The 20130-nt window shown below is 52.6% G+C and overlaps 2 protein-coding genes across 3 annotated transcripts in view; one reads left to right on the top strand and one right to left on the bottom strand.

The window, feature by feature from the left end:
* Positions 1-20130, bottom strand: part of XPC (XPC complex subunit, DNA damage recognition and repair factor) — a 330052-nt gene that overhangs the window by 266083 nt on the left and 43839 nt on the right. The gene's annotated exons all lie outside the window — the stretch shown is intronic.
* The window catches only part of SLC6A6 (solute carrier family 6 member 6), an 85577-nt gene continuing 67472 nt past the window's right edge, over positions 2026-20130 (top strand). The window contains exons 1-2 of one of the 2 annotated variants that reach the window (XM_050781666.1): positions 2026-2279; positions 15985-16026. In XM_050781666.1, coding sequence (XP_050637623.1) covers positions 2026-2279; positions 15985-16026 — 296 coding nt within the window. Of the gene's footprint in view, positions 2280-15981; positions 16027-20130 lie in introns of those variants that run through there. The other variant, XM_050781664.1, reaches the window with a different exon arrangement.

Raw genomic sequence — 20130 nt, forward strand, 5'->3', positions numbered from 1 at the left:
AAATACCACACAGGTCAGCCCTGCCACCAACAACCTTGCTCTCAGGCCTTTGCACGGCAGGCACCTCTGCTAGAACTTGCTTCCTCTCCTGCTGGCTTCACTGCTCGTGGCTTAGTCAAAGCCTCCTTTTGGTTCAAACCTCAACCCCAGAGTCCCCTCCCCACGCCAGGACCTGCCCCTTTGCTTCAGCCTTTGTGCCCTGTGCGGCCACACATGCACAGGGCGTCTGAGGAGTTTTTGCTTGATGTCTGTTCCTGCAGCTCGTGAGGGAACCTCATATCTGAAGCAGAGGGATATGGGACACCCAGTCACTTCCTCAGCTTTTGTTTTCTCACCTATAAAAGGGTACGGTGATCCTGAACTCAAAGGAGAGTGCTCAGGTGGCCAGAAGCAGATGTCACGTGGGCCACTGGGACCCTAGAGGCACTGCTGGTCCCCAGGTGCTTCCTGGAGGAAGGGGCCACCTGGGGCCAGCAGAGAAGGGTGAGGAGGGCACCAGAGGAAGACAAGGAAGGGCATATGCCTAGTGGTCCTTGTCTGGCTTGGCTGGAGCCAGTATGAGGAGCACCCACCGGAAGGTCAGGTTGGAGTCCGACGGCAGGGGCCTCCAGGGAGAGACAGTGTCACTTCAGGATGCTCCTTAGCATCCTGGGGCTGTACAGGGAGAGCAGCTGCAGAGCCCTTCCAGGCGGGGATCTTGGCCCGAGTGGGATGGCTCTTGGTCAGACCTGTGTGGTATTTCTTCTTCTTCTTTTTTTTTTTTTTGAGACTCACTCTTGTCGCCCAGGTTGGAGTGCAGTGGTGTGATCTCGGCTCACTGCAACCTCCGCCTCCCGGGTTCAAGCGATTCTCCTGCCTCAGCCTCCTGAGTAGCTGGGATTATAGGGGCCCGGCACCACACCCGGCTAATTTTTGTACTTTTAGTAGAGACGGGGTTTCGCCATGTTGGCCAGGCTGGTCTCGAACTCCTGACCTCAGGTGATCTGCCCCCTCGGCCTCCCAAAGTGCTGGGATTAGAGGCGTGAGCCCCCACGCCTGGCCGGCATTTCTTCTTTTATTCTCAGTGTAAATGGTGGAAGGATCGGCTCTCTCCTCCCTGCCTCCCAGGTGCAGAGGGAGAGAGGGGGAACAGGGGAAAGCTGGGGTTGGGGGTTCTCACAGCGTTTCCCTCTCATGTTGCCAGGGCAGGGCTGTGAAAAATGGTCCCTGAGGGCCCGTTCATTCAAATAAGGACAAGAATAATGGCACACTCCCCATCTCCATTTAAAAATAGTCACATTAGCTGACACTGGCTTGGCACTTCCTAGATGCCGGGTGTGTTCCGAGGTCTCTATGCTGTTAACCTTGGATCTTCGTAACAGCCAGAGGAGACAAGCGCTACTATTTTTCCTTTCCATTTTATAGATGAGGACACTGAGGCACAGAAATTGTGAGTCACTTGCCCAGGGTCACACAGCCATGGCAAGGCCAGGATTCTGGAGCTCTGTACCTGGCTTCACACCACAAGCTCAGGCCACCCTCCCGCCCCTGGTGAGAGCTCGGTGACCGTGCCGACTATTGGGAGGGGTATACCGAGTCTCCCAGAACGTGGACGATCGCCCAGGGGAACGGAGTGGAGTGCAAGCCCGGTCTGGTCTGCACCTGGCTGCTCCAGGAGCCCTGGGCCTCATCCTAGGAGCCTGGAGGAGAGGCGAGCGGTGGAGTTTGGAGGCTGCTGTGAAGGAGGGGACTAGGTGGGTCGGGTCGGGTCTGTCCTGCTCTTCTTTCGCAGGCAGGAGGCGCCCAGGGCGGACTGCCGCACCTGGCAACGAACGTTCGCCGCGCAGCCTGAGGGTGTGCGCGCGCGCTCGGCGAGCCCGGGTTCTTTGTGTGTCCGAGCCCATGCGCGCGTGCGTGTATGCGTGTGTGTGTGTGCATGTGTGTGTGTGAGCGCGTGTGTCCGCACTTGGGGCGGGGCTAGACGCCCAGGCCCCGCCCCGGCCCCGCCCCCGGCCCGGCCGAGCTGGTATTTTTCCACCCAGCAGGATGGGTGATGCTGAGAGCTGCCTGCTCAGACAACAGACACGCGAGGTCAGGAAGAAGCCGCTTATAAATTACCGCTTCCTTCGCGCCGCCGCCAACGCCGAGCCCCGAGGACCGCAAGCCCAGAGGCCGAGCTGCGCCAAGAGGGAGTGCGGAGCGTTCACCCCTCGGGTCAGAGAGCGAGCGGGCAGGCAGCCCCTGGCCGGCGCAACCGGGCGCAGCCGAGCAGAGCGCGGACGGCGCCGCAGCCACCCCAGGTACCCGAGGGACGGGGAGCCGGGCGCGCAGCCGGCGCTGCCCGCCGTCTGCAGCCCCTCCCCATCCCCGCGTCTCCGCAGTCCCGGCCTCCTCCCCTCCGCGTGCGCCCATCCGGCGCCCCTTTCACCACCACGGAAGGGACCGAGGGTCGCCTGCTCAGTCCCGCTGGCGGGGCTGTTATTGTTTCCCAGGCGAAAGGGCTCCGGCTCCTGGTGCGGGCGGCAGGGATGTGTGTGTGGGGGGTGTGTGTGTGTGTGTGTGTGTGTGTGTGTGTTTGTGTGTGGTATGTCTGTGTGTCTTTCTCGGTCAGAATGCCTACATGTGCCTCCGTATCCCCGTGTCTATGTTTCTGAGGGTGGCTGTTTCACCGTGTCCCCAGCAGCGTGCACATGTGTGTTCCGGGGCATGTCTGCTATTCTCTGTGTGCTGGGCTGTGTGTGTGTGCCTGTGTGTGTGTGTGAGAGATACCTGAGTGTGCTGTCTTTTGGATGTGTGCTCTTGTGTGTCCCCGTTTGTGTCTGCATGAATGTGTTTGGGGGGGCCTGCGTCTTCCAGGCCCTGGCCGGGTGCACGTGCGTGTCCCTGAGTGTGGTTGTGTCTCCAGGTCCCTGGTTGTAGGCACTTATGTGTCCTCGGCTGTACCCAAGAGGGCGTCCCCGGTGCCTAGAGGGTCAAATGGCCAGAGCTGGTTTTCCCGGGCCGGCGCTGAGTGGGGAGAGGTGATAGAGCAGCATGGCTCCATAGGTGCATGCACTCCATAGGTGGTGTGCAGGTGGCAGCGACGGCGTCCAGCAGTCCAAGTGGTGGGACCAAGGCCCGGAGGGGCAGCCAAGGGGTAGTGGACAGCCGGCAGGGCCAGCAGGACACTTCCTCCTCCAGACTATTTCTCTTCCTTCTGTGGGTTCCTCTTTTGAGTAGGAGATTCTCGTCCCCCTCCCACTAGGGAAGCCGCACAGAGAGAATTCCAGGGACCTCCTCCTACAGCCTCAAAGCTTCAGCCTGGACTTCAGCCTGGACTGGAGAGGAGACCTGTGGGCAGCTCTCCCAGGCAGGGAGGTGTGTGCCGGGCAGGGCCACCGGCCTGGCTATTTTGGTCACTGTCGGGCCTCTGCCAGATCCCGGCATCCCCAGGACCAGCCCCAAAAGCTTGGGAGGCAGCCTGGGCCCCTGTTCCCTGCCTGGGGAAATAAATCAGCTCAGTAATTGCCCAGACACTTGAATGGAGGGTCTTCGGGCTGAGGTTTACTGGCGCATGGCTCCATTTGGACTTCAATAAATTGGCCCCCGCTTTGGCACAGCTGACGTTCAAGTAAATGTCACTGAGGAGATCTTTTTAAAATTTCCTTTTAATTTTTTGTTGGCTAGAAGGGAGGGGATCTTGTCCAGAGTCTCCTAACCAGAAGGAGTTTATTTTTATGAGAGAGAGAGCGGGTGAGTGCTTAGCAACCACCTGCCTCCATCTCGACCAGGGAGTCACCCAGGGAGTGTGGGGTGGGCATGAGGAGGTGGGGTGGGGGAGGAATTTCATCAAGATGGTGTTGGAGAGGATCTGAAGGGGGCCTAGCACGGCTAAGAACCCCCAACAGGGTGGGACTGGTGGAATGGTGGGAGGTGTTAGGCCTGGCTCAGCCCCCAGTTGACCTTGGGCAACCCTTTTTCAGCCTCAGTTTCCTTACCTGTAAAATGGGTGGGGCAGACTGGTTATAGAGTAAACCAGGGACCAGAGGTAGGAGCTTGTCCCCAGGGAATTGATTGAAGTCCTGTGCTTTGTTTTAATGGGCGAGTGACCTTGATTGATTCCCTTCGTTTCTTTGAGCCTCGGCTTGGCTGCCTGGGCAGCAAGGACGCCAGTGCTGGCCTCACTACGTCCTTGAGGGGATTGAGGGAGATGAGGTTGAATAAGCTTGTGGTAAGCTGTAAAGCCGGGCTCGGCTGTAGAGCTGCTGATTAGAGGGTGTCACGAGGTCCCGGGTCACTGTGGTGTATGGCAAGGGCCAAGGTGCGTTCTGGAGGCTTTGTCCTTCGGGGATACCCTTGTACTAACCCATGGCTCAGCTGCAATCATCCTCTCCTACCTCATTCCTGTCACCTCAACCTGTGGTGATTGGGCCACATCTGCTTTTCAAAGTCTGGAGGCCTGGTGAGCAGTACCCATTTTACAGATGGACAAACTGAGAGGCACCTAAGGGACTTTGCCTTGATTGGACAAAATTAAGTTTCAAAATGCTTTCCCTAGCTCAGCTGTGAGTTTTGGCCCCATGGGGCTTTGGTCGCTGATATCCTGGGGAGTTGAAATTGAACCAGGGCCTGGGGAAAATGAGGAACAAAGGTGCCCCAGTCCCCAGGGCAGGAGAGTGAGCCTATGGGACCCATTTGCACCTTGCCTCTGTCCCTAGTTACTCATTCTTCCTTCTTTGTGCCTTCCCCCGAGCCCTGCTACCCATCCTGCTGCAGGGGTCAGCCCTCCACAAGGCAATCCAGGCTCTGGGGACTGTGCTTTCTAACCTGAACTTGTCCGCCTGTCAGTTTGTCAAAGGATTTGGGAGCTGTACTTCTCTGAAAGTCTTTCCAAAGGTCCTGAATGATAAGACACTTGTGAGTCATTGAACACATTCCCGTATATAGAAAAGAGCTGAGAAGTAAATTATAAGGGCTCCCCAGAATGCAGCTCAGCTGCAGCCAGAGGGGATCTGCCTGGAATTGGGGTTGGCCTGGAATCCCAGGGCCACCCTGGCAGGTACATGCTGATCCCCCACTTCTGCAGGAGGTCATGAGCAAGAGTCAGATTCTTTGGGGCTGCATCTCACTTTCCTGTGCTTGCCAACTTGGCCAGAGTGTTCGTTTGAATTTATGGGTTCTGGGCAGGAGCTGTGGATCGGGAAATGCCTAAGTAAGCCTTCCAGTGAGAACGAGAGCACTTTTTTAATGTGCTTCATTTAGTTGGTTAATAGACCTTGGTTAAGGTCAGCTCTGGGCCAGCACTGGGTTCAGGGTAGAGTGTTGGCTTTCTAGGAGCTTCTGTCCCAGAGGTAGAAGCATGTGGTAGCTGCAATGGCCATTACCATCCATGGGGTACAGTGAAGAAGACCCAAGGAGCTGCTGAGTGTGCCAGTGAGGGAGGGGTAGTAGGCAGGAGGCACTTTTGCTTCCTAGAGGACACAGTATCGGAGTTGCCATTATCTGTGGGTGGAGAAACAGGATGGGCTGGCATTCTCAACAGGGGGCAGAGCAGCTACAAGGGCACAGTGGCGTGAAATAGCCAAGCATGTTTGTAGAACAGGTTCCCTGGGTCCTAGCTGGAGAGAGGAATAGGAGCCAGATGGTAGGGGGGTGTTTGATTTTTTCACATATAAAAATAGAGGCAGGGTCTTACTATGTCGCCCAGGCTGGTCTCAAACTCCTGGGCTCAGGCAATCTTCTCGCCTCAGCCTCCCAAAGTGTTGATTATAGGTGTGAGCCACCGTGCCGAGCTGGAGGGCCTTGAATGTTGTGTAAGTGGGCTTGGGCTTTCTCCTGAGGGCAGCAGGAATCACACTGCGTTTAGGGATAGTCGGGGAGAAGCCAGTCAAGCCTGGAGCCCAGGAGACCCCTGATGGTGAGTAAGGAACAGAGCTGGGGTCCAGGAGACCGAGAGTCACTGAGCCACTAAGCATTTTCTTTACCAATGAGTCTTACCCTGAACTCCTTCTGTAAACATGGGGGTGAAGGCCTGGACATGCTATTTAACTGGTACACAGGCCATTAACTTTGACCTCCCGGAGCACACAGCCCTAGTGTCTCTAGGTGAGTTATGCCAGTCCTGAACGGGTCTGCAGAGTTTCCTTTCTTGTCTTACCTGGTCAGAGCCTTCATTTGTAAACCTGGGCAGAGGCTGATGCCAAGGGTGGGAGTTAGGGGTTACGAGAGGGAAAGCAGAGAGAGTGAGGAATTGCTGTTCTGTTTCTAAAGCTCCAGCGTGGTATGGCCAACCAACTTTCTCTTGGAAAAACCAACACACAAATAATAAACCACCTAAAACAAAAGAGTGGGCAGGGAATGATAGGGGAGGCAGGTGGACTGCCCTAACTGTGGTCAGGTATCAGAATTGCCTGGGATACTTAAAAACAAACACACATATTCAGCCAGACTCCCAGGCCCAGCCTGGACATACTGAATCAGAACTTGCAGGAGGGTGGAGCCTGGGAATCTGTATTTTTAAAGTTTTTCTTTTGTGTGTGTGTGTTTGTTTGTTTGTTTGTTTTTTTGACAGGGTCTCACTTTGTTGCCCAGGCTGGAGTACAGTGGTGCCATCAGGTTCACTGCAGCCTCGATCTCCTGGGCTCACGTGATCCTCCCACCTCAGCCTCCCAAGTAGCTAGGACTACAGGCATGCCCCACCACTCCAGGCTAATTTTTGTATTTTTTGTACAGATGAGGTTTCACCATGTTGCCTGGGCTGGTCTTGAACTCCTGGGCTCAAGTGATCCTCCCACCTCAGATGATTTTTTAAAAATATTTTTAAATTGAGTTATGATTTACATGCAGTAATATGCAAAGATTCTGTTACGGTTTGATGAGTTTTGACAAATGTATACACCTGTGTAACCACCACCCAAATCAAGATATAGAACATTTCCAGCACCTCAGAAAGTTGTCTTGTGCTCCTCACCTCACAAGACAGCCACTTTCTCCTTTTTCGTTTTCTTTTTCTTTTTGAGACAGAGTCTTATTCTGTTTCCCAAGCTAGAGTGCAGTGGCATGATCTCTACTGCAGCCTCGACCTCCCCAGGCTCAGATGATCCTCCCACCTCACTTCCCGAGTAGTTGGGACTACAGGTGCACGCCACCACACCTGGCTAGTTTCTTTTATGTTTCTTGTAGAGAGAGGGTTTTGCTGTGTTGCCAGGCTGGTGTCAAACTTCTAGGCTTAAACGATCCACCCTTGCGGGCCTCCCAGAATCCCAGGCTGGGATCACAAGCATGGACCACCATACCAGGCCCACTTTCTGATTTCTGTCACCATAAATTAGTTTTGCCAGTCTAAATCCTTATATAAATGGACTTATTTAGTGTGTACTCTTGTGTCCGTTTTTTTCTGCTTGACGTTGCTGGGATCCATCTGTGCTATTGAGTATATCAGGAGTTGATTTTTGTTTTTTTATTGCTGAGTCATCTCCCGTTGTATGGATGTCCCACAATGCGTTCATCCATGCTGTTGATGGACACTGTTTCCAGTTGGGGAGCGGCTATTACTAATAAAGCTTCTATATGCATATTTCTGTACGAGTCTTTTTATGGACATGTATTTTGCTTTCTCTAGGACTAGAGCTGCTGGGTTATAAGGTGGTAGATATGTGTTAACTTTTTGAAAAACTGGTAAATCATTCACTTTTAATTATAAAAGTAATATACCTCAAGCAATACAAAACTGCATAAACTAAAAAGTGATTCTTTCAGATCATTTAAAAAAAGTACAATCTGATCTTCAGTCTGTCCACCTGCCTGTCTATCATATCTCTTTCTTTTTTTTTTTTTTGAGATGGAGTCTTGCTCTGTCACCCAGGCTGGAGTGCAGTGGCTTGACCTCGGCTGACTGCAACCTCCGCCTGCCAGGTTCAAGCGATTCTTCTGCCTCAGCCTCCTGAGTAGCTGGGACTACTGGCACGTGCCATTATGCCTGGCTAATTTTTGTATTTTTAGTAGAGGCAGGGTTTCACCATGTTGGCCAGGCTGGTCTCTAACTCCCGACCTCAAGTGATCCGCCTGCCTCAGCCTTCCAAAATGCTGGACAGTATATCATATCTCTTTCTTAATATAAGGTTATACATTTCCCTCTGCATACAGCTTAAACTATATCCAGGTGTCCATGTGGACATAGACTCCTTTTTGTTACTTACTGGATCAGTTTTCAGTTGAGTTTTGGTTTCCTATTTGATCCAGGCATTATTTGGGATCTGTTTAGAAGCTAGCTGTAGTTTTTTTTTTTTTTTTTTTTTTTTCTAAGACGGAGTCTTGCTCTGTCACCCAGGCTGGAGTGTGGTGGTGCGATCTCGGCTCACTGCAAGCTCCGCCTCCCGGGTTCGCGCCATTCTCCTGCCTCGGCCTCCCGAGTAGCTGGGACTTACAGGCATCCGCCACCATGCCCGGCTAATTGTTTTTGTATTTTTAATAGAGACAGGGTTTCACCGTGTTAGCCAGGATGGTCTCGATCTCCTGACACCGTGATCTGCCCGCCTCGGCTTCCCAAAGTGCTGGGGTTACAGGCGTGAGCTACCGCGCCCGGCCAGTTTTGTTTTGTTTTTAACAAAAATGGCATGGTACTGTTCTTGGTTCTGCCACTTGGTCTATTCCAATAGCAGGCCATGTGGACTGCATGTCAGAACACACGGATCTGCCAGGCCATTCCAAACAGCCAGCCTGCATTTGGGAGCCACTGACTTCGGGTGTCCTGTCTGATCACCTCCAGTGCTGCCAGCTCAGTAAATGAAATACCCCCATGCAGGACTTGCCCCAGAGGGTGCTGAGGTGCCAGCTGAGCCGATTCAGCATTCTGAGAAGGGAAGGAACCCATATTTATTGAGCATCCATGGTGCTTTATCCCCCTTCCTGTCTCAGAGATGAGTTCATCAGAAAAGTGGATGGCCCCAGCCCACACTCAGCTAGGAGAGGGTGGAAGGAGCGCTGGACCCAGAGTCCACCTGATGCCTCAGCCCATCCTCATGCCGCTGGCTGCACAGCAAACTTTCATGAGTGCCTACTGTGTGCTAGGCACAGGGCCAGGGCCAAGAGGGCAGGGAGGAATAAACAGCCCCTGTGCTCAAGGAGGGAGGGGAGATCTGTATCAGGAGGAGGTTAATGAACAATCTAAGATAGTTTATTCCAAGGCAGGCCAAGGATCCAGTCTGGGAATGCCGCCTCAGGTCTGAGGGAGAGCAGCCCCAGGGTGTGGAGTGTGGGGACTTTGGGGTTGTGTGATCATCCAGTTAACCTTCTCTGCCCACCCACTTTATGGATGAGGACACTGAGGTCCCAGGGAGGCACTTATCAACCCAGGAAGATAAAGCCATCAAAAGAGCCATTGTTGGCCAGGCACACTGGCTCACACCTGTAATCCCAGCATTTTGGGAGGCTGAGGCAGGCGGATCACGAGGTCAGGAGTTCAAGACCAACCTGGCCAACATGGTTAAACCCCATCTCTACTAAAAATACAAGAATTAGTCAGGTACAGTGGTGGGGCGCCTGTAATCCCAGCTGCTTGGGAGGCTGAGGCAGGAGAATCACTTGAACTTGGGAGGCGGAGGTTGCAGTGAGCCAAGATCTCACTACTGCCCTCCATCCTGGGTGATAGAGTGAGACTCCGTCTCAAAAAAAAAAAAAAAAAGAACCATTGTTCACAGATGTGGCTCCCTGTGCTCCCCCCTCCCAGCTGCATCCATCATACATTGCTTATGTGAAACCCCCCTTGACAGGGAGGGATTTAAGGAAAGGGTTAATGCCACTGCCTCAAACCTTCGATGATATTTGTTCATGACTCTCAGATCCTGGATTTGTCACAAGTCACGGGAAAGCGGGTGGGAGGGCAAAGCTGTATCAATTGCAAAGACTCCTTATGGTTTGGCTGCTCAGGAGACACCCCCAGAACCCAGGATGGAGTTCCTAGAAAGCTCAGGAAGGAGCATGGTGAGCAGCTCTGGCCACTGCATGGAATAGAAAGTGGAAGGTAGGGAGATGGCTGGTGGTCGCCAGGAGAAGGGTTGGGCTGGCAATGGAAGGCTTCCTCCCTCAGTAGGTATCTGAGCAGGCCTGGGCTAGAAGGCAGAGGGCTAAGCCCTCGGGGTTCTGCTCATGTTGGGTCCTTCCCGACCCAGAGGCTCAGGACCACTCCTCTGCATGGTCTTTCCTCATGCTGGGAGGCCCTGAGAGGCCCTTCCTTTCCAGGACTTTTCTTTGCACATAAATGCCAAGTGACTCACTGCCATGTTCCAGTGGAAAGTCCTTAACCCAAGGCTGCCAGTTGCTTGGTTGGAGGTGGAGGAGTGTGGTTGGCCAGCGATTTCAGCAGAGTCATGCTTACTGGGTGAAGGGTGCCGGAAGGGGGAGGTCTTAAGGGACCTGCTGTCTTGCCCCAAGGCTAGTCAGCACCAAGAGGGAAGACTCAGGTCATGATTTCAAGGACATTCATTCCTTCGGAGATGACACCTGGTGGCTCCTCTGCAGGTGGACATCACACCAGCCCAAGACAACAGTCTCCTCACTAGCCTCTGTGCCTCCTGGATACCTCTGTGCCTCCTGGATACCTCTCTGTACCATCCGGGGACCAGCTCTCTGCATGTCACTCTGTTGCTCAAAAGCCTTCAGTGGTGGCTCCCTAGTGCTTTGTGAAATCAAGTCCAACCTCCTTAGCCTGGCATTGGAGGCCCTTCACGATCTGGCTCTTGGCCAGTGTTCACGCTCACCTACCACAACTTCTTTCCTTGTTTGTAGTCTGGCTGGTTTCTGCTCCTAGCTAGACCAAGCGTCCAGCTCTCTCAGCCCCGCCCATGCTGGCCTCTCAGCTCACAAGGCCCTTCCTCCCATCACTCCTTATTCCCACTCTTAAGGGGCAAGCTTGGAGCTGCCTGCTCTAGGAGGCATTCCTTGAGCCTCTTAACAGTACCTGGCACATAGTAAGCACTCAAAAAAGATGACGTGAGTTAAAGTGGACTTCAGCTTCCCCTGCTCTGAGCCCTGTGGTCCTTTCCTCTGACCTGAGCTCAGACCTTTATGGTCTTACCTTATACCTATGCACCTGACTGGGGACACATCAGTGGGAGGGATGGATGCTCCAGCATCCAGTCTAGGGGTGTGGCACACAGTGGTTGCTCAACATACAAATCAAGATAGCCTGATTCCTTCTACTCTGAAATGGGAACATATGGTTTGAACATCTGGGTGGCTCCAGGCTTGGAAATTATATTCAACCATCACTATCCATCAATCCATCCATCCAACAAATATTTAGTTGTTCCAGGTCCTGTCCTAGGCCCTGGGGATGTGGCTGGTGAACAAGACAGACCAAACTGTACCCTTATGGAGCTGTCTGTCTGTCTGAGACTGGCAGGGCTATGGATGTCAAACAAAAAATTACACATGCATGGCTAATGCCCTTTTAAAATCAAAGGCCCTACACCAGGCACTGCAACACCAGACTTAGAATGCCCCTGTCCTCTGGCTTGCTATGTGATCTAAGTGAGTCCTTTCTCCTCTCTGGTCCTGTAAGGGGTGGCCCAGATAGGTTTTGTGTTTAAGGGAAATACCTTCTGAATAAAGAGAGGAAAAACCATTCTATCCATTGTGGAAGCGCATGTCACCACATGGGGTGCTCCTTTAAGGGACTCCTTTAAGGATGCAGTCATCCTCTTGGCGGCTTTTCAAGATGTCCCAGCCCTGCCTCTGAAAGGAGGTGTCCCGATTTGGGGACAGGAGTTCCAGAGTTACTCTGAGCAGAGCTGTAGCAATAGGCTTTCAGTGAAGAACGTTGCCTCAGGGAACAATAATGTGGATTCTTCTTCTACCACTGGTAGAAGATATCGATTAGAACAGACTTTTAAAAAAAGAAAAGCAAAAGCTCGTCCAGGTGTGGTGGCTTACGCCTGTAATCCCAGTATTTTGGGAGACTGAGGCGGGTGGATTGCTTGAGTTCAGGAGTTCGAGACCAGCCTGGGCAACATGGCAAAACCCCATCTCTACAAAAAAGGCAAAAATTTGCCGAGTGTGGTGGCACACACCTGTAGTCCCAGCTACTCGGGAGGATGAGCCTGGTAGACAGACGTTTCACTGAGCTGAGATCGTGCCACCGCACTCCAGCCTGGGTGACAACAGTGAGACAGCAGGTCTAAGTGGGGCCTGGGGCCCTGAATTTCTAACCAACTCTCAGGCACTGTGGATGGTGCTGGTCTGGGGACCACTCTGAATCAAGGAGATAAACAGCGCTGTTGTGTGCCTCCTGTGCATTAAAAGCCAGACCCTGTGCTTCGTGAACATCCTCTCCTTAATCCTCACCAAAGACACCATTATTCCCATTTTGCACATGAAGACCCGAGGCCCTGCTGAGGGCAGATAATTTGCCCAAGGTCACACAGCTGGGAGCCTGCCGGCATTCACGCTGGGCCAGCGCCACCTTGGAAAGGATGCTGTTGGGGAAGCCTTTTACTACTGAACAGTGTCCTCGCTCCAAAAGCCACAGGAGGCTTTTCAAGGCAGCCAAGTCGGATGTAAATCAGGGGAGAGCCCAGGGCTAGCCAGGCTGCTGACAGCAGGGCGGCCTGGGTCACTGTGTCCGGACAAGGCCCACAGCGGGATTTAGGGCTGGCATGCTGCCTGGGAGTAGGGGAGCCGTCGGGGATGCTCTGGGCGCCTGGAAGACCAGCCTGGAGCCTGCTAGAGCCCAAGGAGGCTCCTTAGCCTCTGACAGCCTCCCCTATTATTTAGATACATTCCAGGGAACACGGCTGGCTGGAAGGGGCAGCAGTGGGACCACAGGAGCTGGGACCTGCTGCTTCTGTTGTTTAAAGGCTGGCTCATCCCTGCAGCCATGCGGGCGTTCTCCGTAATCGCGGTCTGCTTTGAGGACAGAGAGGTCGTGGTCTCCTGCTGGCTGGGGCTTTATTTTTGCACTGAGCACCTGTCCTCAGCAAACTGGGAAAGTAGAACACGTAGTGAGTCTGAGTCCTCAAAATGCTGTCCCTGGCCCAGCAGTATGGGCATCACGTGGGAGCCTGCAGAATGCAGAACCTCAGGCCCCACCCCAGACCTGCTCATTTAGACCTTGGGTGTGGGGCTCTGCAATCTGGGTTTTCAAGAGCCCTCCAGGCAATTCTGCTTTGTGTTTAACTTTGAGAAGGGCTGATGACCTCTCTGGCTGTGTGCCTGGGGCCAGGGGTGGGGCTGGGGGGAAGGGTCAGGCCTAACCCTTGCCTGTGATAACTAGAGTTCCAGGGCTGCGGGAACCTCAGGTGTTCTGTCATCCGCATCCTTCCTCTTTTTTATGATGGGAGGAGTATGTCAGAGACATGCATAAAATTACATAGCAAGTTCAAGGCAGGGTATAGGTCTGGATTTTTATATTGCAAATGGCAGAAATCAGTTCAAACAGACTTTAGTTTTATTTAATTTATTTATTTTGAGACGACTCTTTCTCTGTCTCCCAGGCATGAGTCATCACACCCAGCCCAAACTGACATTAAAAATAAAAAAGAGCATTTACTGACTCTTAACTTAAAAGCCCAGGGCCGGCCGGGCGCGGTGGCTCAAGCCTGTAATCCCAGCACTTTGGGAGGCCGAGACGGGCGGATCACAAGGTCAGGAGATCGAGACCATCCTGGCTAACACGGCGAAACCCCGTCTCTACTAAAAACACAAAAAATTAGCCGGGCAAGGTGGCGGCGCCTGTGGTCCCAGCTACTCGGGAGGCTGAGGCAGGAGAATGGCGGGAACCCGGGAGGCGGAGCTTGCAGTGAGCTGAGATCTGGCCACTGCACTCCAGCCTGGGCGACAGAGCGAGACTCCGTCTCAAAAAAAAAAAAAAAAAAAAAAAAAAAGCCCAGGGCCATACTTCAGCCTGGGGCTGAATCCAGGTGCTGAAAGATGTCATCGGGACTCAGTTTCTTTCTCTCCATTTCCTGGCTCTGTGTCTCTCTATGCCTGCTTCATTCTCCATGGATGCCCTAGCTGCTCACCAGTGTAGTGCCGCCCCCTGCTCCAATGTAGGCCTATGCGGGTCTCCTGCTGGAACAGGTTTAGGCTGTCCCCAGAAGGGGCATGGGTGCCAGCAGGCTAGATAGATGGACTTTAGTGCTAGTCTTTTTTTTTTTTTTTTTCAGGAGACAGGGTCTCACTCTGTCACCCCATCTGGACTGCAGTGGTATGATCACTGCTCGCTGCAGCCTCAAACTTCTGGGCTCAAGCAGTCCTCCCACCTCAGCCTCCCAAGTAGGTGGGACTACAGGCATGTGCCACCATACCCAGCTAATTTTTAAATTTTTTTTTTGTAGAGACAGGTCTCCCTGTGTTGTCCAGGCTGGTCTTGAACTCTTGGGCTTATGATGCTTCTGCCTCAGCCTCCAAGAGTGCTGGGATTGCAGGCATGAGCACACCTGGCCTTTAGTGCCATTCTTATCCTCCTCTCTGAGATGGGCTGGCCTCTTGTAATTGGTAAGGTTTTGCCCCAGGCAGAATTATACTCTCCTTCCTCTGATTCTCTTCACCTTGTGCTTTAAACAGGCTGCCTTCATCTTTCACTTTATCCCACTTCCTTGTGTATGGTCTAGGATAGCAAGGTTTACGTTGCTACTTCCACCACCCAAACCCACGGCAGACATCACTAATCCACCCCAGCCTTCACAGAGCCCAGAATGAAGCCTTGGTGGGCTGTCATGTGCCCAGCCTCTAGCCCGTGGTTCCACGCTTCATGAGCTCAGGGACCTTGGCTCTGTCATCTACTGCTGAGCTTCATGTGCCCAGTGTAGTGTCTGGCACATGAAGTGCACCATAAGTTGTTGACCGATTGTTCCTACCCCATAGTGCCTCGGACCCAGTGGGTGCCAGTGTGAGCCTGTTGAATGCGGGGGCCCTAATGAAGCAATGAGGTCATCTAATTTGGGGGAGAGGGAGCTCTGTAGGCTGCTGGGACTGGCATTTACTGACACTGGCAAGTGTGCCTCTGGGTCTGGGAAGGAGGCTGCCAGGGCAGGGCTGCGGCTACAGCAAGGACAGGGGTCCTGGATTCCTCTGTCTGCCCTCCCAGACCCACCCTCCCATACCCTCTCCCCCAGAGACACCCCCTGCCCATCTCTGCTAATCCCAGTTCAACAATGCATTGAAAATATCTCAGTTGAGAAGAAATCATTTCCTGACTTTGTACACTTAGATTCCAGGAATCCTAGAGAGCCTTCCAGCCTCAGGGCAAGGAGCTTTGCTGGTAGGAGGAGGTGATCTGCCCCCAATTGCCTATTTCCCAAACTGAGCTTCTACTGAAAAAACAACAGAACCAAAAAAAAAAAAAGTCTTCCGGGTTAGTCATGTCTGGGACTGCTTGGCTCAGCAAAGCTCAGCAGATTTCCTGGGCACAGTAATTCTCGCCCCCGAACTGGTTGGTGAATACCACATCCCCTAAGGATCTTCTCCGAGGCCCCTCACTCTGGCCCTGGTGTGTCCCTGCGCCCCTTGGGAATAGTCAGGCCACGTGACTGAGCTGGCGGGGCGCTCAGGAGTGTGGGCTTTCTGTGGCTAGGGCTGTGGAACAGCTTACCCATTTGCAGCTGAAACCTTGTCCCCCTCTGACCAAGGACAACATGCTGGTTCTTGCTGCTGACTGAGTTTCGGGTACCCTGCATCCAGAAGAGGGGCATGTGTGAGTGAGTGGGAGTGCCTTGTGAGTGTGTGTCTCATGTGGGTCTGTGTGTGACTGTGAACGTGTGTGTGGCTGACACAGGCAAGTGTTGGGGCTGGGAGTCTGCATATGATTACACATGTGTCTGAGTGTGTGTCTGCATGTGAGCTTGTGTTGGCATGTGTGAGTCTGCGTGTGTGAGCCTCAGCGTCCTGGCCTTTCATGGGGGTTGGTCAGCCCCTCCCCAGCACACACGTTCTGGTGGTTACAAGTGGGTGAAAAATCGGAGGCCCTGTGCACAGTCTGCCTCTGACCAGATCTCTTTTTTCTGTCTTTGCTTCCTCTCTTTGCAATAGATCCAGAACCAGAACCACAGCCCTTCTGAGGAGCTCCCAAAGGTAAGTGACCTTGGACCTCCAGGTGGGATGGGTGTCTCACACATTGTGCAGTGACCCAAGGTGGGGGGCTCAGGAGCTCCGTGTCTCTCCCAGGCTCTAGGAGGACAAGATAGGACCCCTGAGGCCCACAGACATTGTCCACACCTCACCTCCAGGTGGCAGATCCCCTGGCCTGGGTTGGCCACTCTGTGCCTGCTTGGTCCCCAGCCAGTCTGTGCCAGAGAGGGCACAGGGAGGCCCTGCAAATGGGCCAAGCACTGGTTTCGGAGACCCAGCCTAGGCCCTGTCCTGGCTCTGCTGCAGAGTAGCCTGGAGCAAGTCTGCCGTGGGGAGGAGGCCCTCACTGAGTTGATTCTGAAGATTGGGGGTCTGAGCTTGGCTCTGTCTCTGTTAAAGGTTTGTTGTTGTTTTGAGACAGGGTCACACTCTGTCGCCTAGGCTGGGGTGCAGTGGCATCATCAGGGCTCACTGCAGCCCCGATCTCCCCAGGTTCAGGTGATCCTCCCACCTCAGCCTCCCTAGTAGCTGGCACTACAGGCGCGTACGACCATGCCCAGCCTATTTTTGTATTTTTTTGTAGTAACAGGGTTTCACGATGTTGCCCAGGGCACAGTGGCTCACGCCTGTAATCCCTGCACTTTGGGAGGCCAAGGCAGGAGGATCGCTTGAGGCCAGGAGCTTGAGACCAGCCTGGGCAACATAATGAGCCCCATCTCAGCAAAAATTAAAAATAATATAAATAAAATTATAAGTAAACAAATAAGTAAAATGGAAAACCTTTGCTAAAGTTGCAAGAGTATTACAGTGGCCTCGCATTATGCCCTTCATTGAGATTTTCCCATGGGTAACATTTGCCACATTCGCTTCATCTCTTTCTCACTAATATGTGAAATAAAAATAGTCACGTGAACATTCTTCCATTTTTGCTGGATCATTGGGGAGTAAATTGCAGGCGTGATGCCCCTTCACCTCAATCCTTCAGGTCTTTCATAAGAGCTAGGCCAGGCCGGGCGTGGTGGCTCATGCCTGTAATCCCAGCACTTTGGGAGGCCGAGGTGGGTGGATCACAAGGTCAGGAGATCGAGACCATCCTGGCTAACACGGTGAAACCCCGTCTCTACTAAAAACAAAAAATTAGCCGGATGTGGTGGCGGGTGCCTGTAGTGCCATCTACTCAGGAGGCTGAGGCAGGAGAATGGCGTAAACCCGGGAAGCGGAGCTTGCAGTGAGCCGTGATCGTGCCACAGCACTCCAGCTCTGGGTGAAAGAGCAAGACTCCGTATCAAAAAAAAAAAAAAAAAAAAAAAAAGAGCAAGGCCATTCTCTTATATAACCCTAGCACAGTTATCTACCCCAGGACACTGATTTAACATTGACGTGATTCTGTTATCTGTGGATCTTAATGACATTGCAGTGTTTACAGCAGCTTTATTTTTCTTTTAGTTCAGGATCGTCATTATGTTTTTAAAAAGGGTTTAAGGGATGTCTTCTTCACTGATTTAAGACATTGCCTACTCTAGGGGCTTTCAAAGTCTTATTTAATCCTCGGCATTCATTAAATACATTTTACAATGGGATGTGGCCTGTGTGCGCATGTACACAAACACGCATGTGAAACTCAAGCCCTGAAACTGAAGTTTCTCAGATAATCCTCGTACTCACCATCTGCTGTGCTCTGGTCTGCTCTGTCTCATTTAGTGAAAAAGATGGCCTTGACCCCTTACATTGATGTCAAGACCCACTGTAGACTCTGCTTTGGAATTAGAAAACCCTGGCTTCCTGGGCAGAAATTTCTAAGGGGGAAGGTTAAGCTCCCACTGGTCCAGGGTTTAGATTGGTTGGAGTGGGGTCCCCTGTGAAGCCGGGACTAGACAAGCGTTTGTTTGTGGCCCAGAGCTCCTCAGCCTGCTGCTGCTAGCGGCTGGACCAAGTCCTTCCTTTTCATCAAGCCCCGCTGGCATAGGATGCTTGGTCACAAGCGGTCCCACCCCATGGAGACATATTCTTTGTGCTGTGACATCGGGCGGGGGTGTGTACCCAGCCAGCCGCTGGGCAGGCATGGAGGTGACCTACTCCATGTCAGCCTCCACACTCGTCATCATAATAATTATAGACGTCAATAATAATAATTGCTGCCACTTCCGGGACTCAGCAGGCTCATATGCTGCGAAGAGGTTTACTGTATTAACTCACGTATCCTCTGTCAACCCAAAGAAGTGGGTGTGCTCTTACTCTTTTTGAAAAAATATGGCAAATTTATTGAGCGCTTACTGCACATCAGGCACTGCTAAACACATCACAGACTCATTCACGGCCTCCTCAGAAGCCCTGTGAAGCGGGCACTGATGTCATCTCTATTGTACAGATCAGAAAACTGAGGCTTGGAGGGATGAATTGATTGTTCCTAAGGCCACACAGCTAGGAAGGATTTGAACCTTATTGAGCTGACTCTAGCCCACTTCCCCAGGCTGGCAACGGCCTCTGGGTCCAGCCCCTTCCCCTTCCCCCAGGCCTTCCTCCTGGTTAATGAGTAGTCAAAGGCAGCTGGGAAATGAGGCTCCTGCTGCCGGGAGGCTGGAATGTGAGTTCTGCTTCCAGATAAAGAGTCTTGTGCAAGGGGCCCTGCCTGGGATGGGCTGTTATAGGCAATAAACAGAGGTTGCCAGTGTTCCTCTTTTTGAGGCTTGCTGATGTATTTGCACTTGGGAGCTCATTTTATAGAAACGCCTAAGAGGCAGGTTTGCCCTCAGACTTACCTGATGCCTCCTCCAAGCAGCCCTCTTGGCTTATGCTTTCTGAAAGGGCTCCTCGGCCCCCTGACATGACAGGGGTGTCTAGAGGAACAGGGTGGAACAACAGACCTTGTCACCTCTGAAATCTGAGCACTGCTAGGTGTGCGCCCTCTTCACTGGCCACGTCACTTGAGGGCTCTGGCCTTCAGGTTCTCATCTGAGAAGGGGCATGATACGGACATGTGAATGTGTGTTGGTTGTTCAGCAGAGCCTGAACTATTAATGGACAAGCCCAAAAAAGTTTTGCTGACAGGGGGCAACCCGTGTAGTGGAGTCCATGGAGCTGGGGAGTCAGGCAGTCCCTAGTTCAAATCCCGGTTCCAGCCCCTGCCGGCTTCGTGACCTGGAGGAGTCACTGAACTACCTTGAGCCTCAGCTAACCCACCCCTGAAATGGCACCCAGGAGGGTTAGAAAGACAGTGATCCTGGGATTTTGAGGTGGGGGTAACCTCATCTCTTTGTAAGCACAGTGAGGTTAAGTGCACAAAAGGCCTAGCACATCAGTGCCAAGCACCCCACATGCAATTTCTCATTTTATCCCCCAAGGTGAGCCCCCTAGAGCAATTCCCCACTCCCTCAGCTATGGGGCCGAGTCCAGAAATCAGATTCACCCTCCCGGTGCCTGGGCCAACTTAAGGAAGAGAGAAGATTCTTAACAGGGAGACCCTCTCTGGGCTTGTGGTGAGATCTCCCATGGGGTGTCTGCCGCCACGCCCCAAACCCATTGTAAACTGGTGCATGTAGGAGTGTTGGTATAACAGGCCCATGACTTCCGGTGTTGTCAGAAAAGGCCACCTCAGGCCTGTTCAACAAAAGTGTCAACCTCAACATTCGCTTCCTAGAAGGCCCAAGACCATAATAAAATGATATTTATTGTTTACTCTGGTTATAAAAGTGATACATTTTTGAACTGGTGCAGTGGCTCACGCCTGTAATCCCAGCACTTTGGGAGGCTGAGGTGGGCGGATCACTTGAGGTCAGAAGTTCGAGACCAGCCTGGCCAACATGACAAAACCCCATCTCTGCCAAAAATACAAAAATTAGCCGTGCGTGGTGGTGCGTGCCTGTAGTTCCAGCTACTCTGGAGGATGAGATAAGAGAAAACAAGCTGCTGGATTTGGCCCAGTGGCCAGTTTGCTGACCTTGTTGTAAGTCATGATTTGTTTGGATAAACCAGCGTTTATTTAATTAATCCCATAGTGATAGGAAATTGGCTGGTTACAGTTTCTCTTGTAAACCACTCTGCATTTTTTTTTTTTTTTTTTTTGATAGAGTCTTGCTCTGTCACCCAGGCTGGAGAGCAGTGGTGTGA

This window comes from Macaca thibetana, chromosome 2 (genome assembly GCF_024542745.1).
Source record: "Macaca thibetana thibetana isolate TM-01 chromosome 2, ASM2454274v1, whole genome shotgun sequence".
Classification (NCBI taxonomy): domain Eukaryota; kingdom Metazoa; phylum Chordata; class Mammalia; order Primates; family Cercopithecidae; genus Macaca; species Macaca thibetana.